General features: G+C 39.3%; 1 protein-coding gene across 1 annotated transcript; it reads right to left on the minus strand.

Moving 5' to 3' along the window:
• Positions 1–721: 721 nt before the first annotated feature.
• LOC112191408 (non-specific lipid-transfer protein 1) lies at positions 722–1,623 on the minus strand. Its single transcript, XM_024330753.2, has 2 exons — positions 1,142–1,623; positions 722–1,029 (listed from the first exon to the last, which is right to left on the minus strand). The coding sequence occupies exons 1-2, from the start codon at positions 1,495–1,497 to the stop codon at positions 1,020–1,022; spliced, it is 366 nt and encodes a 121-aa protein (XP_024186521.1). The 5' UTR covers positions 1,498–1,623; the 3' UTR covers positions 722–1,019.

Below are 1,623 nucleotides of genomic sequence, written 5' to 3' on the forward strand. Positions count from 1 at the left end.
TTGCCACTGATATTGGTGGCATTGAGAAAACGCACTGATTCAATAACAGTGGGAAAGAAAAAGGTGGTTTGCTGCATTGGGTGTTGGTATGACACTGATGTTTTATCAGTGTGCTTTGTCCCAATAGCACCTGCAATAGAAGGGACTGATATCTCATTAGTTGCTGCATAGTGGCTAATGGCATTAGCTGTTTTGTCCCAATACTAATTCAAATCAGTGTGCTTTGGGGAAATTTGTTATAGTGTTAGAACTACCCCATTTCCTAATTAAATAATCGATTGATTTCTTTGCATTAAGAAAACTAAGTACTTGGATTCAGACTTCTACACTGCATGTCAACTACATATCTCTATTTAATTGTGAAAGACTTTCTGGCGATATATCCTCGGTTGCATGGTCAGAAATATGAATCCAGTATCTAATCGTTGGTTTAGAGTACATTAGTTAGCTAAACAAAGAAACAATTAGACATAGATTAATTATATAGAATTGGACTTATATCGGGCACAAGTTTAACTGTTTAAGTTGACTCTATCACCTAAATGCAAGTAGGTTCAACATAACTAGTAGCCTCAAGTCCGCCGAGAATTTAAAACAGCTTACATCTAGTATGATCAACCTACCAGTGAGTAGCTACAAATTAGGTGATTTGAATTTAATTAAAACCGATCAGTTCTTCAACATACTCCAATATGCCAGCAACTTGAACTCCAAATTAAAGTTAAAGAAAATGAAATTGAATTTATTAGAGCCGATCCCTCTTTCTATAAGAGGAGACGATAGATTGTAAAATATTACATAGTCCAAGTGTCCAACCAAGAAATTAGTACAGAAAGCAAAGTACAACAAAGTAGATAACACGAACTAATCAACTTTTTTTTTTTGGTCTGGAACCTAATTTAACTACTAGAGTAACACGTTCTGCTGAAACCATCATCAGAATAGTGACCCCGTACACCACCCATTTATTATACATAGAGGAAATTAAGCAGATGGTGCGTCTTCAGAAACCCTAGCTCTTACTTGATGCTGCATTAATGCGAATACAAAAATCAGTTACCCTAAGATATGCATGCAGGTACGTGCAGTTTATACTTTATAAACATAATATGGAGATTCTGTATCGTGTTTCTTTACATACCTTTTGCAGTTGGTGGAGGGGCTGATCTTGTACGGAATTTTGATCCCGCACTTGGCAGGAAGCCCAGCAGCAAAGCGGACGTTATTGCTGCTGTAGTGAATACCGCTGAATTTTTCTTTCAAACAGTTACAAACGCCCTGGAGGTCAGCGGTGGTGTGTGCCGTGCTGTAGAGGGTCTTGATCCCGCTGCAGCAACCTGAGGCAGGTGTCCCACCTTTTTCCAAGTAGGGAATGCACGGCGTCAGCCCGTTCACCACCTGACTGCAGGTTATGGTTGCTTTGGCTCCGCCTAACAACAGTGCCACCATGGACACCACCACCACGCAGAGTAGAATAAAAGCCCTAGAGCAAGCCATAACGAAAGGGAATATTACAGAGTTGAGACTAGAACTTGAGCAAGTTTTAGAGAGTGCTGTAGTGAGTAAGAATGCTAAAGCGTATGCTATTTATATAGAATACTTTAGGGATTACTGTATAATAGC

This window comes from Rosa chinensis, chromosome 3 (genome assembly GCF_002994745.2).
Source record: "Rosa chinensis cultivar Old Blush chromosome 3, RchiOBHm-V2, whole genome shotgun sequence".
NCBI classification, from domain to species: Eukaryota; Viridiplantae; Streptophyta; class Magnoliopsida; order Rosales; family Rosaceae; genus Rosa; species Rosa chinensis.

Coding starts and splice junctions, on each gene's coding strand:
- LOC112191408 (XM_024330753.2), bottom strand. CDS start 1,497: ATGGCTTGCTCTAGGGCTTTTATTCTACTCTGCGTGGTGGTGGTGTCC.